This window comes from Haemaphysalis longicornis, unplaced genomic scaffold, assembly GCF_048455015.1.
Source record: "Haemaphysalis longicornis isolate Haplotype H1 unplaced genomic scaffold, Haemaphysalis longicornis Haplotype H1 scaffold_6, whole genome shotgun sequence".
Taxonomy (NCBI): Eukaryota; Metazoa; Arthropoda; class Arachnida; order Ixodida; family Ixodidae; genus Haemaphysalis; species Haemaphysalis longicornis.
Genome location: NW_027526407.1, coordinates 63523589 through 63544903, shown reverse-complemented (window position 1 = coordinate 63544903; position 21315 = coordinate 63523589). Strand labels below are relative to the sequence as shown.

The 21315-nt window shown below is 46.5% G+C and overlaps 1 protein-coding gene across 1 annotated transcript; it reads right to left on the bottom strand.

The window, feature by feature from the left end:
* Positions 1–1020: 1020 nt before the first annotated feature.
* On the bottom strand, positions 1021–21032 carry LOC144141599 (male-specific histamine-binding salivary protein-like). Its single transcript, XM_077673141.1, has 5 exons — positions 20982–21032; positions 14936–15108; positions 3878–3957; positions 2450–2536; positions 1021–1257 (listed from the first exon to the last, which is right to left on the bottom strand). Exons 2-5 carry the CDS (start codon positions 14968–14970, stop codon positions 1091–1093), a joined length of 369 nt encoding a protein of 122 aa, XP_077529267.1. The 5' UTR covers positions 14971–15108; positions 20982–21032; the 3' UTR covers positions 1021–1090.
* Between the last annotated feature and the right edge of the window lie 283 nt (positions 21033–21315).

The window sequence follows — 21315 nt, the reverse complement described above, 5'->3', positions numbered from 1 at the left end:
CAACTCCGGTTCAATGCGCCGGTGGTTTAGGGTTCCAGCCGGGAAGCATGTTTTTCTAAGCATTCAGCCTTCAGTACATGTATTAAATTTTAATTGAAGACGAAAAAGAACGCGGAATACATCTTAGTTATGTCATCTTGGCAGCTGGCTGTCCCTTCAGGTTGAAATAAATTTTACAAAATGTTTGGGTGCAGAAGGGGGAGAACAGCATGGTCTCCAAAAGGGTATTGCGGACCGGTATTGCGAAGGGTATCTGTTCTGGTTTCATCAGGAGAGCAAGTTCTTCAGTAGGCTGCATTTTGAATTTCGACGTGCACGAAAAAGCTATGCAAGAGATTCTTCAACTTCTGAGGGTTCTTTCATGTGGAAATAACATTTATGAAATATTTCGAAGATAGAAGGTGGAAAAAACATGCTCCCCGACTAGTACACGAACCACTCCGGGTATTCAGGACTAGCATTCCATGGGTCGGGGGTTCACGTACCCGCCGACGAGGAGGCTGTGACTGGTCAGTAAGTCTCCAGGGAAGAGGGCATACCCGACGTTGGTACCCAAGGAAATGTAGCGGTACACACTCTACAGGCCCATGTTTGCAATCAGGGAACGTTCTATTTTCTGATTTGTGTTTTATTTGCCGCATGCAAAAACAGCATTGGCGTACTTGACGCCCGCTCTGACATAGGTGGCGGAAGGACGATGAACACAGGCCAAATTGTCTTAAACTACGGCCGTCATCTTGAAACGGCGTGGTATTGGCGAGTAAATGCATGTATTGCTGTGTTGGAGGGCCGTGTGGATGGGCGGGAGACGGGAAAAATGACACAGCACGTGCATCTCTGGAGCAGGTGGGAATCGGCTCAAACGACACGACAGTGCGAGAACGACAATTCCGGCAGTTCTGGTGTTAACAAAAACAAAACATTGTTAAAAAACATGCATGTGTTAGTAGCCGCAGCTCTGAAACAATGTTTGTTAAGGAAATGAACTGGAGTGGTCATGGTTGTACACTAGCAGTTTATTTTACAAAGTATCTCTACATGCAGCTATTTTATTCCTTAGCGTTTAGTGCATGCCGAATACTGCAGAAAACTACATCCTGGCTCGGCGTGCGTTTGCTTTCATGTAAGCTGCATTCGCGCACTTTTCCTTTGTGTACACATCGTAGTAATTGTCAGGCCCGCAGAACGTTTCAAATATGAACAGGCAGCAATCGGGGATTTTGTCAGCGTACTCCTTCCTCACCCAAAGTTCACAGCCTGAAATAAACAAAATAAATCCGGTGAAACACTCCAAACAACGACACAGACAGTTGCACCTGGTGCACCTGTTTTAGGCAGTCAGGTGTACGGGTTGTAGTCAGTAGTGCACCAAAATGGGCTGATAGTTCAAGCCGCCACCGAAATTGTCTTTTTTACACGTTTAATAGCCACGCCAAAAAGCAACGTCATTTTGCCTTAATTGCGGAAGGTAACGTTATCGGGCCTCTGGGCACCAAACACAAAATGTTTTGCTGTCCCACAGAAGTATATAAAATTTCTGCATCAGATGAACACTAGAAGGTAATTCGCTAAAATTGAATGTTATCTGTGCGGACTCCCCGAGAAATGCAAGCCACACCACAAAGTTTTATTTGCACAGTGACCTCTTTTTTAACACCGAATCTCTTTAGCTAATCGTAATTTTTCGTTTCCGCAGTTAGATGTACCACGAAATTACCGAGCGTGCCCAAGTGAGCGCGGGCCTCGCGGAGACCAGTAGGCAGTTGCAAAAACAAATAAATTGCCTAGCGCTCGTGTATGCGTGCCTCGTGACGACCGCCGAGCATCTACTGCGCACGTTTATCAACCCAAGCATACCCACTTTGGGAGATTTGCCAAAATTGCGACGACCGCGTGGCAGTTAAAAAAACAAAAAATATCCAAGTTCTCTTGTGTGCGCGCCTCGAGGCGTCCGCCCAGCGTTCCCAGCGCACGTTTGTCAAGCCAGTGACACGCACTTAAGGAGATTCACCAAGATTGGCCGAAAAAGGACTCCAGCCTTCCCCGTTATCGTGGCAACACTTGCACGGAACGAGAAAGACACGTCATAGCGTACGCCTCTCCAAGGTGATGTCCAACGATTATCTCTTCCGGAAAAATTAAGGAAGCTCACGGTGGCAGTGAAGAAGCAAATCGGCTGCAATCGTGGACTTAAACCGTCGTGGTGGTCGTGAAGCTTGCGTACGGTTTGCTATCTTCGAGTCTTGCACGTTAGTGCGAGCTGCCAATTTTTTTTTGTGGTTGCTAACATTTAAAGCTTCTTTGTCGATGCGCTGTAAAGGCGCGTTTCGTCTCATTGTGCTTAGACTCAAATACCTCAATATAACGACTGTTTAGCATACAGTTTTTGACGTAACTGCTTCCAGGAAAGCAAAGGAACGGGCATTTATGAAATAAGCGAAGGACCTACCACTTCCGTTGTTCTTGTAAGGAATGTGGAAGACATCACATTTCTTTCCGTCCGTGAAAATGAGACTATCCGTGAGGTTTGAACCATCTGAGAAAAAAAACGTTTTGTAAAAGTCACTCAGTGGCGGGCCCTTGTAGTTGTCACACAAGCAAAATTTGAATACTTGTCGCATGCAAACACTCATGATATGCTCACAAACTTCCAAAATCACATTCATGTGAGCTTAAAAGAAAACTGGTCATACATTGACATAGCGGGCATTGTTCTAAACCATTTTGGGACCCCGAAGCTCTGTAACTGTTCAAAAACCGTAACCCAGTCTGCACCGCAGGTAGATGAAGAAATAAAATTTTGAGGATTTTTATAATATTATTATTACCCTTTCCGAAATTCCTGGGAGGAACATAGTATGTACTGATTTTTGTCTGTGCTCTATAATGCTACAGAACTGCGTCTATGCCGAATGCAGCAATATCTGTACATTTGCTGTGACTATGTGCAAAAACACTACATCACCAGCTTACAGTATTTAACATCTAGACAGCCAAGGTATTCTGAGCCAGGTGATAATAACTTTCACGCGAATGGTGCAAAAGCTACCCATATTAATTCATGGACCACACAAAAACTTTTCAAAGCATTTGACGTAAAGGAATAATGTTTTTAATGCTGGCAGACCCCATATTTGTGCGAAGTTCAAAATATCAAAAATAGTGTAACGCCCTTTTCATTTCTGTCCTATATTCTAGGCTTGGTACGGTCCCAGATCACTCCCATAAGTGCTAACGGGTATAAAATATTTAGTTCAGGCCAATTCTTTGAATTAGGGCAGATGGAATAATTACATTTTTTTCAACGCAGCACGTGGCTTCCGGAATTTGGGTCGTGTGAAAATTACTCTTTGTACAACAACCAATCGTTATAACCGTTTTCAAAATGTGTAGGAGACCAGTTAGAGAAATTTTATGCGCGTAAAAAATGGCATTATTCGAACGGCTTTAATAGTGAGTGACTGGAGAGCATTGATTTAAATGTAATATAGAATTCTTGAAGCTGTAAACGTTTTTCAAAATCCTGTAAGCACCGGTACCTTCCCAAATTTTTAGAGTGGTGTTTCAACCTGACCTAATACAATGGTGCGACGGACAACTAGCCAGAATCTCGCTTCCCAAAGAAGAAAAAAAAGGGTTAATTACAGAAGAGAACATAGAGTTCATGTTACAGAAAATGCTCAAATTTCACAAAAAGACCCCACAAAGGCGAAATTCTAATTCTATTTCACCGCTTTAAAATATCTAACATAACCAGTAGTTCTGCTACAAACACTACAACGTTATAAGGAACGGTTTGAACTGCGCGGTAGTTATTTGTTGAGACAGACCATCCGATGCAATGAATGACAGTTTTGAGGCATGTACGTGTACTTACCGGATAGGGTGTATCTAATGGCGTTTCCGTTGGAGTAGCTGCTCGTGTTGACTACATCTACAGTTTCGGTAACATTGTACCTGAAATTAGATAAATGTAGTTACATAACCAAACAGAAATAAACACTGGTGGCTTGTCCGAAAATACTATACGGAGGCGCTGAAAAAATCTGACCTCTTTGACAATATTATTAACAGGCCAGGAATTCTTATTATTCTTTTTACCCTAGCCCGTTAATTTCACGCGGGAAATGGGTGTAAGAACTACAAGGCACTTCCAAGAGCGGCAATTTTTCGGAAATATGTCTCGTATGTGGAAAAATAGACTTTCCTTAAGAGCACACGAGTTCACATTACGAATGTCAGCGCTGTTAACAAGCCTCGTTCGCAATACTTACGGCTGCTATGTTCATGAGTTATTGTTTGTTTTATTTTCGGTAAGTAACCCGAAGCTCCATGTTGGTGAAATTAATGTCTACATTTTACCCGCTACTACCCGCTAACCTGGGACGCGCAAAAAGGAATGATGATAAATGCTCTGTCATTTTTACTTCCAGATTTTCAGAAAAAGTTGTAGAAGATTTCAAAGCATATTCTTACATTAACAGATCACGAGAGCGGTTGCTTGTGCTAGGCTCGTCAACGATCGTTTGTTCATGTGAACCCAGGGTAAAAATGCAACGCGGCATGGCGTAAGTGATAACGACCAATCAAGCTTGGAGTTTCCCCAGGGAGAGGGAGAGAGAGAGAGCGAGAACGATCTTTAATGAAGTCTGGCGATGTAAGCCGGGCTAGAATGCCTAACTTGCTACACCAGTTGATGACGTGATGAAGGTGATGGCGATGGTTTTGAAGAACTTGATGCGAACAGAAACGTTGAGTTATTTACAGCGGCTGGTTTAGACGTGTGTGTTGCAGGTACCCTATCAGAGCTTTTGTAGCCCGTAAAGCAAGTTTGGGAGATGCCCATGGTCCTAAAACGTCTTTTAATTGAATTCCACAGAAAGATGCGGTCCCAAAGACACTGAAAGGGACACCCTTTGCACAGTAAATCGTGCGAATTCACAGAGCAGGTGCTGGTGAGTTTCTCGCACATCGCAGTGCGGGCAGAGTAGCGACCTAGGTCGTTGTATCTTAAAGAGGCAGTTTCGCGTGAATGCGACATTCTACCGCATGCAATATAGAATTGCTTCTACCCGCTTGGAGAGTGTTGGTGGTATTTCGAATTTGCAGCTTGCATAATAGAAGATACCGGCGCGTGATGACATGATACGTCATCCCAGGTGCCTCGCTACTTATTACACGCCATGCTAGATGCAAGGACATATGCATCTTTCCTAAAGAATGGTATGGATATTGCCGATGCCCGATGATTATGCGTAATGGATGCGGAAATGTCCGCCTTCATATTGACACTTATCCCACAATGGGCTGGAATCCACTGGACTGCTATGTGATGGTGCACTTGTGCAGCTTGGAGATGTAAAGTGTGTATGTCAGGCTCAAGCTGGTCTTTTGGAAAAGACGCTAGACATTCAAGGGCAGCCCTGGAATCTGTGCAGATAGCCCACTATTGTGCGAGCTGCTTGGTGATGTGAGTGAAAGGTACACTTGGAGCTGGAAATTCTGTAGCCGTAGTTGACGTTTTGGACTTAACATGGCACTGATGATAGTGCGTGATGATGGTATTCACACCCCGATATTGGCTGATGTGGGTGCCACCGACCCATTAGGGTATATATGAGTGTGGTCTTTGTATTTCCACGAAATATAGTCCATAGCGAATAACTTAAGGTAGGGCCGGAACATGCTTATTCATCGTGATGCCGGGCACAGTAGTCGTGACTGGTGTGGGCAGGAACATCCAGGGCGGGTTCTCAGGACGAGCAGGCTGTTGATAGACCTTCTGCAGAAATTCACGCACTTCTTTGGCCGAGCTTGCCACTAAAGGATGGCTCCGATGTCTTGCCGGAATACGCAGACGCGCACGAAGCAATTCCTGCGTGCTTAGAGCGAGTGGTGAGAGCCATCTGCATTCTTTCAGCGTTCCGATGGTAGACGTTGCCTTTGGAACGCCAATGCGGAACCGCAGGATTTGTGCTCGCATGCTCTCTAGCGCTTTGACACTACCTTTTGATTCAGGGACCAAAGCAGGGATGCTGTAACGCATCCTGCCAACGCAAAGCGCTTCGTATAGGCGGAGGAGAAAGCTGACTGAACAACCACCGGTGTTCGTGGAGAGCATACGGAATATCCGGGTGAATGAAGTAATCTTGACCTGGAGGGGGCGAACATGAGGCGACCAGGTGAGATTACTATCAAATGTTAATCCAAAGAACTTGTAGGTCATGTCGTATGGAATTGCGATCCCTCTAACAGTGAGGCCGTAACGCGTATATGGTCACGCTTCGTATAGGCTATCACCCGCCGCGGTGGCTCAGTGGCTAAGGCATGGCGCTGCGGAGCACGAGGTCGCGGGGTCGATTCCTGGCCGCGGCGGCCGCTTTTCTGATGGAGGCGAAAAGCAAAAACGCCCGTGTGTACGAGATTTCGACGCACGTTAAAGATCCCCAGGTGGTCAAAATTAATGCGGAGCCCTCCACTACGGCGCGGCTCATCGCCTGTGATCGTCGGCGCGTTAAACCCTACAATGAATCAATCGTATAGGCTATCGCAGCACATTTGTTCCCTGAGCTTACTAAACCTCGTATTGCCAGAAATGCCGCAATGAAGTCAGTTTTCCGCTGCAGTCTTGACCGTAACACTCGCCTACTGTGGTCAGAACTCCATACCAAATGTCGTTGGCATACAGAGAGATTTCTACCGACTGTGGCACCAGGCCTACCATGGTAATGTTGGAGAGTGTAGGGCTCAGCACCCCACCCTGGGGAAAACCTCGGGTCACCTTGTGTTGCGATGAGTCCCCGCTGTCCGTAGACATGTATACATACCTATTGGAGAGGTAGTCCGATAGCCATGCATACATGCGGCCCCTGATGCCTAAAGACTTCAGCGCCGAGCGGGTGGCTTCTTGCTCCACGCAGTCGTACGCTGACTTCATGTCGAGGAACACGGCAACAGTAATCTTCCGCCGAAACATTGCTTGTCTTATGCTGTCTGCAATGGCGATGACGTTGTCGAGGCTGCTAACACCCTTGCGAAAGCCAGACACCTGTGCCGGGTACGTATCTCGATGGTCAAATCCAAGTCCGAGCGGAACAGCACCATCTTTTTCATCAGTTTCCCGGCACAACTCAGGAGCGCTATAGGTCGGTAGGACTCGACACCGCTGGGAACTTTTCCTCGAGTTAGGATTTGGACAAGGCGAGCGTGTTTCTACCTTGGCTCTAGGCGGCCAGTTTCCCAGGAAAGATTGAAGACATGCAAGAGTCAATTTTTTTCCTTTTCACCTAAAGGCGAGAGGGTTGTGTAGGTAATGTTATCCGGGCCTGGGCAGCAGGATTTCTTTACGGAAGGCAGTGCAGCGAGCAATTCTGCCATGGAGAATGACAAGGTCATTGGGGACACCGGTCCTGTGCATACCTCGCCGGGGGGAGAGTGTGGAGGAAAAAGAGCTGTTGACACTGCAGTAATTCTCCCGCAGAAGTCGTCCGCGACTTGGAGGTCACTAGTGTTCGTGCTCAGTGAGATGTATTTGAGTCTGTGTGTCACAAACTTCAGAGCAGGTGCCATGTTCTGGAGAGCGGCTTCCGGGGGTCCAGCCTGGAGCAGAATGATTGCACTCGCTCTTGGTGAGCTTGCTCATCTACCTCCGAATCGTCTTCTGGGCTTGCCTTGAAGCTCCCATGTCTTCATGCATGTGATGAGTGGCTCGGAGGGGGCACGGTGACAATAGTGAAAGAAGATTTCACATCGCGCGAGACACCAAGCGGCCGCTGGGAAAAGGCACTACCGAGAAGAGGAAGACGAAGGCGTGGTGCGTGCAAGAGCTGCGAACCCGGGAAGCGCAGGGCGACCGAGACAGGGGACGGTTGGATTGGGCATTCCCACGTCAGACGTCCGGTCGACGTGCCTTCCGTTACGAGACCGTCGCCATCGGTCACCAAGGCGGGCTGCCTCCTGGGTGTGGCTACCCACTCGGGCATGAGTGATCACAAGGCACTGCCGCGTCGTCCAGTTCCGGCTCGAGCCAGGGTTCCTGCTGCTGCAAGACCGACGTTTGTGGTGCGTCCCCCATGCTCCTGCTCGGACTGCCGGTTTTCTGAATCCTGGCCACGACTTCCGGACCTGGTCTGCTTGGTCTCGGAGGTGTTCGGAGCATCTCGCACCTGCTCGCTGGTGACACGTCCGTGAAACAGCCGGCCAAGCTCTGCGACCTCAACCTCGACGACCCCTGTGCTCCAGCAAGGCATTCATGTGATCAGTGCTTAACGCAACTGTTTTGCGGACCTAGCGCCAGTCAGTGCTGCGGAAAGCTAACTGAACCCTCTTTGTGAACATTTGTCGTTGAGTTACCGTTATTTTCTTTGAGCGGTCGTCCAACATCTCGAATATGTTGTAAATACACTTAGCGCTGTGTGTGCGTCAGGCAGTCCTCTCACTGAGTTCTACATGATCCAAGCGTAACAATGCGCTTGTGTCCAGCGTGCTCGTCTTTCTGCTCTTCGACGCACTGCGCGAAGCCTCTCATACTCCGAGTCGCTGGTGGTGTACCTATGCGGAAGCCGCAGGAGATTGCGGCTTGACTTTCGAGCTCTTGACATTGTGTCCACGAAGGCTTCACATGAGCTCACCGAGTCCACGGCTTCATCAACCACAGTTCTGAAGGCTTTCCAGTCAGAGGAGTGAATTACACGCTGTTTAAGAGAGCCCGGGAGACCATCCACTGCAATGTAAGCCGGTGCATGATCGCTGCCGTGCAGTGCATGATCGGTGCCATGCTGCCATGCAGTCCACTGCCCAGCTCGTCCTAGGGAGGATTCGTGACGAAAAAAAGTGACGTCGAGGGCACTTGACATCTTTCCCCTGTACAAGGTGGGCTCTCCGGAGTTGAAAACGCACATGCCGTGCCGGTCGGCGATGTCCAGAAGGTGCCTCCCTTTAGTCGTCGCTTTCCGGTTGCCCCAGATGGGATGATGAACGTTGAAGTCACCGGTCAAGATGTGCGGCGCTAGTGTAGTACAGATGATGCATTTTAAGCGATCTAAGTCGAGTGCTACGCGAGGTGGAATATAGGCGGTGATGACTGTGACAGGCAAGCCAGCGCCGCGAACTGTGGCTGCCACGTATTCATTTCGCGCATCCTGTGAAAGATGGTGCTCTATTACGGTGAGATAGTCTCTCGCGGCCAGTAGAACCGTTCACATTTCTACGCCAGTTTGCGACCATATAACTGTGCATCTAGAAAGGCGTAGGTCTTCCATCAGCCATGATTCGGAGATAGCGATCACCAGAAAACGATGTTTTCGTGTGAATTGGCGTAGGTGCGAAAGGCGCTGCTTGAGTCCGCAGGCATTCCGCTGTAAGACTGTAGCTTTATCTCAAATTTTTTGCACTCCTGGAACTGTGATGGCACCAGCTGTAGCAAGTAACGCCATTGCATAATGAAAGGAGAAACATAATCCAGGAGGGTGAGGATATCTATGGCTACCGGGGATGAAAGGCGGGCCACGAAGATCCGCACAGCCTCTTTTAGAGCCGATATCACGGAGCGCAAGCCCGCGGAAGCGTGGCGATCCCTTGACTCGCGCTGCTCTCGCATAGGGGCTCGACGAGCAGGCTTGGAAGTTCGTACAGCTGGAATTGGAGTGTCATCTGATGGCAGAGCAGGCGCAGCTGTGGATGCAGGCGTGGCGCCATCGTTTGAGGGGGGCTTATCCGTTGCTGCTGCAGCTCGTACTGGAAGAGCTGCAGGGATGATGCTGCTGCGATTCACGATGGAAAACTAACAGAGCTGTGAAATCCTGCTGGGGGTTCATGGAACTCAGACCCGCAGACGTCTCCTCTTGCTTTATTCAATGTTCCTTATGCCCACCCTTATGGCGTTCCAGTAGAACGTACTTCGCTGACTTGTGTTCAGTGTAGTTTCTGGACTCTATTTTGAAAATAGCTTTCAGATTACGGCGGACAGAGAAGTGAAAAAAAACGTATATTCATGCTTTTTGCTGCAATTTGGGAATTTAGGATTTTCAGCAGAACAGGATTCTTAGTCTTGAGTACCACCGCACCGGGAACATCAGAGCGACTATTTGAACGTGTTAGCCACGGGCTCGAACCGCTGCCTTTTTTTGTTTTGCATTGTACCGGTGTCACTAGGTAATCATACATGGGGTAGCGCGTGCAACTGATGGCGTTGTGCTCTTGTACGTTTTCTGTGGCCAACACAATCTGCACACTCTCTGATGATTTTCCTAGTCTGCGGGCTGATTTGGCAGACGCTCAGACCGGTAACGCGCTAAGGATTTCAGGGTTAGCGAGCTCCTTAGCTACTCCCTGATCCCGCCCACTCCGCAGTTTCTCGGTCATTGTTCGTCCGCGTGGACTTTAACGCCAGCAATGAAGGAGATTTTCAGGAGACGCTCTGTGGCATCAGCGCTGGGAGTATCAATGGCGAGCAGGTTGAGGCGGTAATTTGGACGTACTTGTAGCCCGCAATCTGGAGCCAGAGTCTCTAATACTTCCTTGACAGCAATTGGGTTGTACCGAGTGATATTCTTCGAGCAGTCGACATGTTTAACTACCACAACGACACCATGTCTCGGGGGACTTGTGATTGTGCTGACATCAAGTGGTGTGCAGACACGCTTAAAGCCACGGCAGCGCTTTGCAGGAGTCACAGGCTCAAATGGCTTTGACTTCTCAGGTGAAAAAACGGTTTCGTTGCCCTAGATTACCATTGCACATGTAGAGTCGGAACAATCTAACATGTCATCTGCGTCATCTGGCAGAGGTTATTCGGATGGTATCACCATCGGACTCACTTGTCCCGGCGGAAGCGAGGTTAATTATCGTAGATAACAGTAGAGATAGGGTGTATACATTTCAACCGCGAGAATTCTCCAGTGCATGGCTAGATTAAATGTGTACCAAATACAATGAATTGCCTCGTTGAAATAGACAGCGACATGTGGCTAGGCCTGGGTGGCAGGCTACTCAACATGTCGCGGATCTGCGTCATACGCTCAATCCATTTCCTCGCTACCGCGCTTCACAAGCCGCCTTCAACCGCTGCGGACGAAACCACCCGCTGTCACATGCGAGTGTCACATGTGAGGGCTGTTGCCTTGGTGACTCAGCAATTAAAAATAATTTGAGTTGACAGTCACGTGTCTTTTAATCTCGAGGAGTTCGATGGCGCGAGGCGTTTTAACAGCGAAGCTGCGTAAGCATTTAGTGCTGCCGTGGAGCTTTACCAGAAAACGATCATCATCGGCGAAGTGGAGAGGGTGAAAATGGTATGCCTAGAAGTGTGATGGAAAATGGCGAGGAGGCCAGATGCTTCCGATCAGGTGTTGGGAGAGCTGGTCTCAAGAAAAAAAATGTGGTAAGGGAGGTTCCGGAAATGGAACACGGGACCTTAACGCCGTGAAACAGGCAACCAAACCACTGGTCTCCCCCCCAAGCCCAAGGGGTAAGGGCTTAGCAGCGGCGGAAAACAATAACATGTGCTGCCAATCTGAAAGAAAAAAAAAAGGTTGTGTTGGGATAGAGTGCGCAGGAACCAGGAGGGAAAAGTGCCAGACAGGAATTTTCACAAGTATTAGAGCCAATTGGGCTAATTTTAAAGCAGCAAAAAATTGATTGATTGATTGTGGGCTTAAGCGCACCGACGCTACACAGACGATGAGGCGCGCAGCAGTGGAAGGCTCCGGATTAACTTTGACCACATGGGGATATTTAATGTGCGCCGAAATCTCGAACACACGGGCGTTTTTTGCTTTTCTCCTCCATCAGAAAAGCGGCCGCCGCGGTCGGGGATCGAACTCGCGTCCTTGGACTCAGCAGCACAAAGCCATAGCCACTGAGCAACCGCGCCGGTAGTGGTAAAATATGAATTAACATAACAACAAATTTAGGGGCCAATAGTGTGCAGAAACCCTCCATTTCGCCTTCCCAGGCCACCTCGTTACGAGACCGGACAGCATATTCACACATGGATTTGGAGGATGGAAAAAAATAACAGAACAAAAAAAAAGCGATAACTTAACCTCTTCCATATTATGCACAACAGAAAACAATTAAAATTCCGCCGTCGAACGAAACAAAAAGAGAATAGCCAGGGCGAAAAACGTTTCCCATGGTCGGAATGAAATCTAACCTTGGTCCCTCGCGTCATAAAACCGGCTTCTATGAGCTTGCATTCGTGGCGTGATCTGTCGCGTGCTCTTCTCCTCGCCAGTTCACGCACGTTCGTACATGAAGTGGGGAGCACAGACTCCGAGTTCGTGCTACAGACGCCGAGTTCGCGATGCCGGTTGTCGCAGGTTCTAGCGCGTGCTAATGCCTTCCACTTTGGGAGAGACGCGCAAGCCTGCGGACGAAACGGTCCGGTCCTGCCAGTTACGGAGAACGTTCAGCGGCAAGTTCAGAAATCCATGTGAGGAGCAACAGCCGGGTCTTGGACGAAGGGAGAGGGGCGCCAGCTTTGCTGTTTTTCCAGCCTTACACCATTAGTGAAAGCTACGTCAGTTTCTTTAAAAGAATGTCGTGGTGTATGGTCTTTAGCAGGAGGTCACCGCAAAAGTCGCACGCCTTTCCTAAAAATGGCTATCTAGCGTGTCTAGCTTCCTCCGGATTCTCAGGGCAGCGGTTCCATCATCTGTAGAAGTTGCCCTTCTCCAGTTTCAATTTGGCTCTTTTTTTCTCTCGGGGTAATCCACCGAATATAGAATAGAGTCAACCTTGGTGTTCACACAGCTTTACATAGTAAAATTGCTAATAAATTTTAGGCAGGACTCAAACTTATGCGAAACCGGATTAATAAAACACATTCCCACTACCTTTTTGTCTTGCGAGACGCTCGGGAAGGCTTATTCAGTGTTTATCGCAATAATTTGAAGGGGATAGCAACGCCACAGTGAGTAAGATATTAGAGAGTTTTAGAATAACGTACGCAGCCTCACCCAAACAGTTAGCGAACGCTAGTCCTTTGCGTCGTTCCCACTGCGCATTAGCCGTGCGCTAAGGTGGTTCTGCGTCTAGCGGACGGTAGACGAGGCGGACGGTAGCAGAATAGCGTGCGTACGCGGTGACGCTTGCGTTTCCATGATGGCGGGAAGTAGCACGAGAACCATCCACGGTTCCGCACTTCTGTGGACAGTAATTTTCTTCCGATGGACCGAGTTCTTTGTCCCTGTGTTTTTAAATACGTCGCATGGTTAGCACGTCGCCCTCGCGCAACTCTGCATCGTCGTGACATCGGCGGCTGTCCAAACGAAGCTTCGTAGCGAAACCAGCCACCGAGGCTGTGGGTGTGTTGTGGGCGTGTTCGCTTCGCGACGAAATGCGACTTTGTGCTTCTGCGGGTGGACAGTGCTTCCCATGCTCGAGATTATCTTTCTCGAGCCACGTACGACTCAACCTCGCATCGGGTATGTACAATGTGCGTGGCTAAAAGCCTTCTGGGCTTGCACGCTATGGTTAAGTGACGCCAATCGCGAGAGGTGAGCGCCAAATTTTCAGCGGGCAGGAGAAGGCAACCTATCGCCTGTCAATCGCGGTTCAGACTTGCAGCGCATGTGGTGACGTTGTGTTTGTTCGAAACCAATCTCTGGGTTGTTTTGAAGTTGAACCCGCCGCAGTGGCTCAGTGGCTAGGGCGTTGCGCTGCTGGGCACGAGGTCGCGGGTTCGATTCCCGGCCGCGGCGGCCGCTTTTCTGATGGAGGCGAAAAGCAAAAACGCCCGTGTGTACGAGATTTCGGCGCACGTTAAAGATCCCCAGGTGGTCAAAATTAATCCGGAGCCCTCCACTACGGCGCGCCTCATCGCCTGCGTTGCGTCGGCGCGTTAAACCCCACAATCAATCAATGTTTTGAAGTTGAATAAAATGTATGCGTCAAACCCGAGCATGCGGTTCAGGGCGCTCTGTGCAATTTCATGAACGAAGTTCCACGGGGCTTCAACGCTTTCTATATGGAACGTATTCAGGTATGAGAATATTCTTATCATGCTATGGCCGTGTTGCATTCAGTACTAACGAGAAAGCGTTGTTTTGGTTCTCGTTTGGATAGTAGTAAAATGCAGTAGTAAAGGAGGGCGGTAAAAAGAAAACTAAAAATTAACGCAGTGAACAATCCTAGCGTTTGGACGTATAGTGCTGAGTAAAAACTAGATTCTTGTAAGAGAATGAGTCATAGAAGTCCTACATGGCCTTACCTTGGGAGGTGACATCTAATTATACCAAAACAGCATTTTTACGATAGAAATATGTAATCCTAGCTATGTTGCATGCCAGCCACGTAACCCCCCGAAATTGGGCAAATACTTCCGCGCCTATCTTCGTCGACTCGTATCCCATATTTGAGCGCCTTCGCTAAAAAAAAATAGCAATGCACCATTAAGCCCAAACTCGATGACTGGTTTTAACATTACGCCAAAAGTGCGATCCTGCGGTTTACGCGGCGCGTATGATGAAAAACCACATGAACGAGAGTCAGTGCATCACCAGACCTGGTTGCTTTATTTACATCTCAAAACACAAGCTGACCGCAGAATCCTATTATTGTAGATAATCAAAATTTATGCAGTTTGTGGAAAAAAAAATGTGGTAGGGTAAAATTTAGCTTTTCAGGAATGATTGAATGAATCGAGATTAGTGTCGCTGCACCAATGATGGAGATTGTATCATATGAGAAGGCTGTTTTGATTTCTGCTTTTGTTTTCGTTGCTTAATTGATTTTGAGTTGTACAAATGTAGGCGTTCATGAATGTTTGTTAGATGATGTTTTTGATGTTATACGACCACTGTAACATGAGGTGGGCTTTTCTTTTTTCAGCGACAATTTAACTTCAGCTTGTAATACTATAAGGAGAAGTCTACAGACTCAAACTGGAAGTTCTCATTAGGCGTACCGTATTAAATATCTATGTCATACTTACACTTGGTCATCGGTTCCGTTCATGAATCTGAACATAGAAAATACACTCTTGGTTGTTTTATTCTTTTCAATTTCTTGGACGGTCAAGCAGCTGAAGTTTTTTCCCCACACGTCGTCTTGGTCATAATTCGTTTTCACGAGGTAGTACACTATGTGCGGTTTTTGGTTTATACTCTGAAATAGATATTCATGTCGATTTCATTACTGCGGGCTTTGAAAATCCAGTGCATGCACTCCTCTGGAAGGAAACTTCTCGGCTGTATTCTAGCCAGGAACATTTTTAAGCCGTTTGCTCAGACATCTTCACAAATGGGTTCTTTTAAACTAGGCTATTTTTCAAGCAGATCCTAATATTCGTAACCAGACATTCAGGCGTAATGAGACAAAGCAGATTCAGACATGAAGAAAATAATAAATACGTAAGGGATAATGTGCATGCGGGCGTAGACGAGGATTACGCTTTAGATGGTTCAGAACTTTCAACGAATAACTAAGAAAGGAATGCGTTTACTTAATATGTTTAGCTGCCATCACGGGATTGGCAGCAGTACTTCACCAATAGGTCCGCATTACTTCCATGCACAATTGAAAAAGGAACTTTTCTGCGAATTCGCAGTTGACGTGCAGTACTATTTATCGTCAGGAGTAGACGTGCGCGCAGAAGGAAAGGAGCACGGGAGCGGTGGGCAAATGATATCGCGGCGCCGCCTAGGGGTACCGGCGGAAAGCGACTTGAGGCGTTCTGGAGATGCGTGCACACTACCCCGCTGCCCTATCTGATACATTTACTTTTGACTGCGTGTGGCATGGCTGACTAGGATTGACAAGCTGCAGCAGCATGGCGAACTGGGCAAGTTGGTATATATGCATTAGGGAACCTTCAAAAAGCGCAACATTGGAAAACGTATGACAAACAGAACAACAGGACGATCGCTACTGTCAAGTAAAATTTAATCAACAGGTACCAAGAACATATAACCTCTCAGTAACCAGACCACGCACGAAAAAAAGACAGGGTCAACCAAAGTAAAAGCGTACGCAACAACTACAAAGTCCACAGCTACCGATAGAGGCAATCTTTTTCGCGTGTAAGGAAATACAAGCCTGACTAATACAATTGTCGCCTCTCCGGCTTATCTGGAACGCTTCGGCTATTTCCGTAGCCATTTGGTGCGCATGCCTAAAGACCATTTTCGTGTCACAAAATCCACCGGCGTTCACCTCGACACGAGCAGGAGCTTAAGTGCGCCGAACTGTGAGGCGATATTGCTCGTTTCAAGGACAATTCAAGGCCTTTGAGGCGCACGTTGACGTACTTGCCGGTTTGATCAACGTAATGCTCACTGCGAGAACATTGCACGTGATAATCCTTATATCATGACTCACACTGCAGACATTCCTGCCGCCGTCAGGGTGACCGGACAACTTTTTCTCAACAAAGAACACACCCCCCTACATGTTTTCTTGCAAAAAAAGACCCTTACATGTTACCTTGAACCGACATTTTTCAAACCAAGTGAAACTTGTGCAGATATGGGATTACTGCTGGTATCGTGTTCCTACACCTCAATAACGCAGGTCTATCAACGCCATCATTCCTATTTTCAGTTCTCTAATGATCTTTTAATAAATTAACATCAGAACATCCATCTTGCAGACAACCTGACTTGTGCAGAACATGCATCTTCAGAAATCAGAATCAGAATCAGAATAAAAAAAATTGTTTGTTTGTTCAATGATAATGTGTGCATCAGTGACCATACAAGAGGAGGTCCCAGAGCCAAGGGCTGAAAGGGGACCTCCTGTAAGTAAGCGCATAGTCAATGGTACATAACATATTGGCAGTAGATCAAATAAATCAACCAAATTAACACATAGTCAAGGGTAACAGAAGACAGGCGGGTGCACGTGAAAAATAAAAAGTGAGAATGGGATTATGACTGCAGATAAAATTCAAGACCTTTTTTAGATACATGAAACGACGAAGCGAGTTTAAAGTTAGCTGGCAGGGAATTCGAAAGCATGAGAGCTGCAAATTGGGCAGTTTGTTTTCCATAATTAGTGTGAGCGATAGGTCAGAGCAAGTTATGATTAGAGGCAAACCTAGTGGAATTGAAGTTAACAAGACTTGACCGAGTAAAAACATTCAATGAAACCATGTTATGTAATGACTTAAAGAACAAGATTGTTAGGTTACATTTGAATAATTCATTGTTAGATAATATACTCTCAACTGACGAAGCAGTGAAGGATCGTGGGTGCGAAATGGAGTATAAGTTAAGCGACCAGATTTAGGGGAAATCCCCAAGGTGGAGTAAATTTCTGGGTGGTAAGTTCCAAGGTGGAGTACGTTTTGACCAGATTTAGGGATTTCCCCTAAATCTGGTCGATTAACACCTGTCAATTACTTCGAGTACTTGATCAATTCGTTCTCGCGCTACAAGCGACTAGCCTCGTGGTTAGCTCAGTTGGTTGAGCGATTGCTTCGGTTAAGCGGTGGTCCCGAGTTCGAATCCTGGACCAGGACGAAGTTTTCTTCAACTGCGAAGTTTCTGAGGAAGCTGTGTAGCTTTCTTTTGTAGCCGTATAGCTGCATTCAGGTGGATGTCAAACTTTCCGCTGCGGAGCATAAGTTAATATGCGAATGGCCTGATTTTGGATATGTTGTAATGGAATCAAATGAGTGGGGTATGTGTTACCCCATGAAGATAAGCAGTACGTAAAATGGCTTTGAATAAAACCGTAGAAAAGGGAAATTAAGGTGGATAAACTGAAAAAAATGGCGGGCTTTCAGTAATATCGTGATGCCATGAGCAGCTTTTGTCCTTAAATATGTAATGTGCTGAGTATATTTTAAATGACTATAAAGAACAACTCCAAGAAACATGCATTGGTTGGCTACTTGGATGTTGTGATCGCTAATACTTATTATGGGTTCATATGTAAGGTGCGGCTGACTGGAATGGAAGATCGTGAAAATTGTTTTAGATGGGTTGATATGCAAACAGTTTCGGTGACACCATAGCAAAATGTTGTTAATGTCACAGGAAAGTTTTTCAGTCAGGGAACTAAGGCATTTGTCAGTAGCTAATATTGTAGTATCGTCGGCGTACAAGAAGGGTTCGGAGTTAGAAACTCAATTAGGCAGGTCATTGATGTATATCAAGAAGAGGAGAGGACCAAGTATTGAGCCCTGGGGCACGCCTTTGTTTGTGGTTTTAAAGTTCGAAAGATGTTGTGAGACACACACTGCTTGTCTTCTATCAGATAAGTAGCCTTTAATTAGTGACAGAGCAGGACCTACAACGCCGATTGCAGCAAGTTTATGAGAGAGGATGCTGTGATTTATCGAATCGAAAGCTTTTGTTAGATCAATGAAGATGGCTCCAGCATAATTTCCTGTATCAACTGCATACGTATTTGATTTTGTGAGTAAAAGACAGTAAAACAAGATTAGTGGAATGACCGGCGCGGAAGCCGAACTGGTGATTTGATAAGGTGTTGAACTTTGATAAATACTTGTTTAAACGCCGTTCAATGCATTGTTCGATTATTTTGCTAAAACACGGAAGAATTGAAATTGGTCTATAATTGGAGATTAAAGTTCGGTCCCCTCTTTTAAATACCGGTGTGAGTTTAGCTCTTTTTAGTTCGGCCGGAAATGCACCTGTTTTGAAAACTTGATTAATAATGTGAGCGAGTGGTTCGGCTATCTGGTGAACTATCCCTTTAGTATTGCAAGGATTAATTTGGTCGAGGCCTGCACTTCTAACTTCAGTCTCTTTTATGGTGTTGATGACTTCATCCGGGCTAGTTGGAAACAGAAAAAATGACTGTAAGGAACGCTGGTGGTGCTGCTCGAGAATTTCTGGCGAGCATGGTATGTTAGATCAAAAAAAATCATTTAGGGCGTTGGCGATATCTATGGGATGATTTTATACAGACCCTGATGACTGAAGCTCAGAGATAGGTGTCTCATGCTTATGATTTATAAATGAGTTAATTACTTTCCATTGTTTCCTTACATCAGAACAGGCTTGCTCCATTTTAGCTTCCTAAAGTTTTCGGTTTGCTTCTTATAACAGTTTGTTTAGTACATTGCAATATTTTGTGTAGCGGGCTCTGAGTTTGACATTATACGGTTGCGTTTTAGTCTTTCTATACAAATTATCTTTTTTATGCATGCTCTTAAGTAAACTAGTCGTAAACCATGGATTATGAGGAGAAGGACACTTTCCTTGGCACTTTGTAGCAACAGAAAACACATTTAGGCATTTATTAATTTTGAATATAAACTGATCATACGCCTCATTAGCATCATTCGATGTTAGAATATTGAACCAGTTTACATTACTTACGCAGGTAATGAATTGATCCTTATCAGTCCTCACTGTGTTAAATGATCGACTTGAACTGCGAAGGCGACACGGATAACCGAAGAAAATTGGATAATGATAACTGATTTTAACATCTACAACGCCACAGTGTTGAGGTGATATGAAGTTAGAAAATATATGATCAATTAAACCACCCGCGTGGCCAGCGATGCATCTAGTGGGGAGCGTAATTAAGGATTTGTAGCCAAATCCAAAAAAGCAGTTGGTGTAATTAATGTATCTAGGATTATCGTCGTCTAAGATATTAATATTAATATCACCCATGACAACAACTTTATGCTTTTCAGATGAAATGATGCTGAGAAGGTCGTTAAGGGCGATACAGAAGTCTGACACAGATGATGACGGGGAACGATATATGGAACCTGATAATTCTGCTAGAATGAGATGGTAAAAGGCAATCTTCGAGTTCTATCCACACCGATTCGAAATTTATCACGGGCAATTCCAGATCATGTCGTCTTTTGTATTTTAGGGATGGTGAATAAAAAATAGCGACACCCCCATGATTGCTGTTCGAGCGATAGCAGTATTCTGATGAATAGGATGGAGGGCTCTGTAAATTTTTATCATCGGGCGAAAGGCAGGTTTCCGTCATGCAGATACAAGAAAAACTGTGTTCTATTGTTGATAGAAAAGCGTAAATTTCTTTCCCAGTGCTTGTTCAAACTTCGGGCATTAAAGTGTATTGCTGATAGACGAGGGTTACGGAATAAAGCTTTAAGTGTATCTGGTGAAAAATATGTGGCCATGATGAAAGGGAATAGATACTGTTGTCGCGTTGTCGAAGCGGTAATCCCAACTAGCGAAACACCGAGAAATCTGCCTCCGACGCAATTTGAAACACCCGACTGTCATTGGTCTGTCTTGCCTTAATGTGGCCCTTGTCGGTCCACAAGTGAAGCCACCCTTTCTCTTTTTTGATAGCCAGAGCCTTTGCAAACAATCTGTTGTTATCAGTAGTTTAGATGATCGTTAATGTAGACTGGGTACTTATCTGGTCCGGGGAAATCAAGGCCCTTCGTGTTAAGGCGGGCTTTACGCGCTTGGCTTACGAACTCCTGTTTTTTGGAGCGGGAGCAAAAACGGGCAATTATGTTTTCGCTTGTTCCAGCCTTCGTAGGTACACGGTGAATGACATCTATGTCAGTATCTAAAACGGTACAGCTAATCTTTGTTCCAATGTCCTTGACAATTGCCGTGCAGTCCTCTCCTTCGGTACACGGAATTCCCTTCAGCTCTACATTGTTTAACCTTGAGTACTGATCCATCTCAGGGACTTTTTTTGTCAGTGCGTCATTCTGAGCCGTTATTGCCTTGTTAGCAGCAACACGAGTCTTGTTTTCCGCGCGAGCTTCTCCGACAAGTCAGTTAAGATGCGTGACACTAGCTACCAGATCATCGAGCTCAACCTCCATCGACGCGATATCTAGTGCTGAAGTATCAGCGTCAAGTTTGATCTTCGCGTAAACCTGTTCAACCGTATCAGCCGTCTTACGCTCAAAAAAAGAGCCTCTAGTTCATCAATCCTTCTCGCAAGTTCGGCACACGTCACCATAGCGGCACTTTGACAGGCACTCAAGTGAGGTCAGTGGCAGTAGCAATGGCGGCAGAACAATTTTGTGGAAAAGCAACTAAATGCTTACCAACCTGCAAAACAAAAGAGCTTGAGCCTCCGTTCCTCCAGCCGCCGCTGCTGCTTCCAAATGAGCCACGGGCGATGCTGTCGCCACTTTCATAGCGCTGGGTTGATACACCCCGAACACTGCGCAGCACTTGGCGCAGACAGTTCAGGCAGCGAATAGTTCGGGGTTTGCTTCGCTGGTGGGGCGTTCAGTGATGGTGGCTACGTACTTTACGGAGCACACGTGTCAGTTGACACTTCCTCCTTGCTCAGGTAGAACGGTGACGACGGTGTTCCATAATGGTTTAATTGGTATTCCATAAACGCGCAAGGATGACATCATTCAAGCCAAACTGGTAG

What these genes read in the sequence shown, in the direction of transcription:
- LOC144141599 (XM_077673141.1), bottom strand. Translation starts at nt 14,970, where the DNA reads ATGTTCAGATTCATGAACGGAACCGATGACCAAGT. An exon ending in CATTAGATACACCCTATCCG is followed by an intron (nt 2,537 to 3,877) that starts GTAAGTACACGT and finishes TTTTTTTCTCAG; the next exon opens with ATGGTTCAAACCTCACGGAT. An exon ending in TTACAAGAACAACGGAAGTG is followed by an intron (nt 1,258 to 2,449) that starts GTAGGTCCTTCG and finishes TGTTTATTTCAG; the next exon opens with GCTGTGAACTTTGGGTGAGG.